General features: G+C 53.0%; 1 protein-coding gene across 1 annotated transcript; it reads right to left on the bottom strand.

Moving 5' to 3' along the window:
- Positions 1–1219: 1219 nt before the first annotated feature.
- Positions 1220–2191, bottom strand: LOC133895119 (uncharacterized). Its single transcript, XM_062335309.1, has 2 exons — positions 1868–2191; positions 1220–1777 (listed from the first exon to the last, which is right to left on the bottom strand). Exons 1-2 carry the CDS (start codon positions 2189–2191, stop codon positions 1220–1222), a joined length of 882 nt encoding a protein of 293 aa, XP_062191293.1.
- Positions 2192–2593: the final 402 nt, after the last annotated feature.

Raw genomic sequence — 2593 nt, forward strand, 5'->3', positions numbered from 1 at the left:
TACCGGCTCAGTGCTAATCGCCTCCTCAACATCGAAATCAGACGGCTCTTCGCCACCTGTACTTATACACTAGCTCCACTCCATGCTTTCATTGAATTTAACATCACGACTTACATGAATTTTCCCGCGCCTTGGATCAAAGAGACGATGCACCTTGCAGCCGTTCTCGACGCCAAGATACACCATCGGCTGGCTTCGGTCGTCAAGCTTCTTCAAAAGTGGTGTTGTCAGCTTCGCGTGTGCAGTGCAGCTGAACACACGAAGGTGCGCCAAATGCGGCTTACTTTCGTTCCAAGCCTCGAACGGGGTGTGTTCATCCAGCGCCTTCATCGGCAAGCGGTTCAGCAGATACACCGCGTGCAGCACCGCCTGCCCCTAAAACCTTCCAGGCACATTCATGCTTTTGAGGAGGGACCTCGCCATCGCCATCACGGTCCTGTTCCTTCGCTCCACCACTCCATTTTGCTGTGGCGTGTATGGCGCTGTGAGGTGCCTTTTGATCCCAGCCTCCTCGCATAACCAGGTGAACTCAGCAGAGAGGAATTCCCCGTCGTGATCAGTCCTCAACATCTTGATGCATTGCTCGCTCGTGTTCTCAGCCTGCAACTTGAACTTTCTGAACACGGAGCAAGCTTGGTCCTTCGACTTGATCACGAACACCCACATCCAATGTGAGTAATCATCAACAATTAACATAAAGTAACTGTTATCGACGAGAGTCGAAGGTGTGATCGGCCCGCAAAGGTCAGCATGTAGTAGCTCCAGTGGCTTCTCCGCCTTGAAATTTACCGTTACCGAGAACGGCTGCCTCGCCTGCTTTGCTAGCAAACACCTGTGACATAACTCAATCAGGTGTGTGATCGGCGGCACTCCTGCCGCCATCCCCTTGTCAACGAGCAGCTTCATAGGAATGAAGTTGACATGTCCGAGTCTCGCATGCCAAAGCCATGCTGGGTCTTGAAGACTGGTTAAGAGACACACCGGCGTCGCTTCATGCAGCTCGATCTTGTAGAGGCAATTTGGAGTTCACCTCACTTTCATCGGCAACCATGCATGATATTATCATACACACGTAGATGTTCAGCATCCATGATCACCTTGTGTCCAACCTCGGTAAGTTGTCCAAGGCTGATGATATTGCTACACAATCTTGGAATGTAGTAGACCTCCTGCAACAGCCACTGGTCGATGTTCTTGTAGCTGAACATGAGCCCATGATCTACACCGTGGAGCCATCCCCGAACTTCACATTGCTAGTGACACCTTCGTCTAGCTCTCTGAACTTCTCTTTTTCGCCGGTCATGTAATTACTGGCCCCATTGTTCAGGTACCAGACCTTAGAGCTGGAGCCTCCCTCCGTTGTGTCGCGTAGTTCCGGCTTCAACTTCTCCTCATTCAGTAGCACAGCTCCCCGCTGGTGCTGCTGTTCTTGTGCTGGCTCTTCTGACACCACGAGTAGCAAGGCTGGCTCGGTGTCATTGACACGAGTGAGATGTGTCTCCTCTTCCTTCTTCTTCAGTGTCTTGCACTCGTTCGCGTAGTGCCCCATCTTGTAGCAGTCGTAGCACTTGATGTGGCTCTTGTTGCGACGACTGCCGCTCGAGCCGCTCTCCTCGTCATTGCGCGACATCCCGCCGCGACCACCTCTTCCATGGCTTTTACCACGTCCACGACCACCCTGGCCGTGGTTGCTGCTATCTGCAGCAAGGTGGGATTTGCCCTTATTGCTTGATGAAGAGTTGCCACCATCCTTCTTCAGCCTTGCCTGCCACTCGGCCTAAGTGAACAGGAGCTGGCTGTCGCCGATGCTATTGCCACCGGATGCATGTGGGCGAGTGCGTTCTTCAAACATCTTAAGCCGCTCCACGGCTTCCTCGAACGACATCTTGTCGAGGTCGTAGAACTGCTCGATCCTAGCGATCACATTCAGGAATCGATCTGGCATGGTGTCAAACAGCTTTTTCACCAATGCAGCGTCGTCGAGCGTCTCCCCTAGGTTTGCGTACCTAACGGACATGCTATTGAGCCTTCCGGTGTACTGGTCCAGTCTCTCTCCCTCCTGCATGCGCATGGCTTTGAAGTCGCTCTTCAACGTTAGAAGTCGCGCGTTCTTGAAACGATCTGCACCGATGAACCTTGTCTTGAGACAGTCCCAGGCCTCCTTTGCTATGTTCTTCCTTGCCACCTGCATCAGGAGATCCTCCGAGAGCGCTTCGAAGAGATGTGACTTCGCCTTCTTTTCCTTCTTCTCATCGATGGCCTCACCGACCACGGCTTGACTGCCTCCATACACCTTGATCTTCCATCATTGCCTGCACGCGAATCACCCAGCTCATGTAGTTTGTCGCCATCAACTATGGGTACAGGAATGATCCACCACCACTCTCCCGCGCCACCTCGCCCTAAGGTACAATCGACATCTTCACGAGTTAGTGCTGCGCACTACCAGCTCTGATACTAGGTGTTGGGTCCGACCATTGGATCACGAGTGCGACCACTCTGGATTCGCGATAACGCAAGCGACCAGGCTCCTTTACCACCCGAGCGAGCAGAAGGATAGAGCACGCCAATTCACGACCACAGTCACGACCAG

Source organism: Phragmites australis, chromosome 16 (assembly GCF_958298935.1).
Source record: "Phragmites australis chromosome 16, lpPhrAust1.1, whole genome shotgun sequence".
Taxonomy (NCBI): domain Eukaryota; kingdom Viridiplantae; phylum Streptophyta; class Magnoliopsida; order Poales; family Poaceae; genus Phragmites; species Phragmites australis.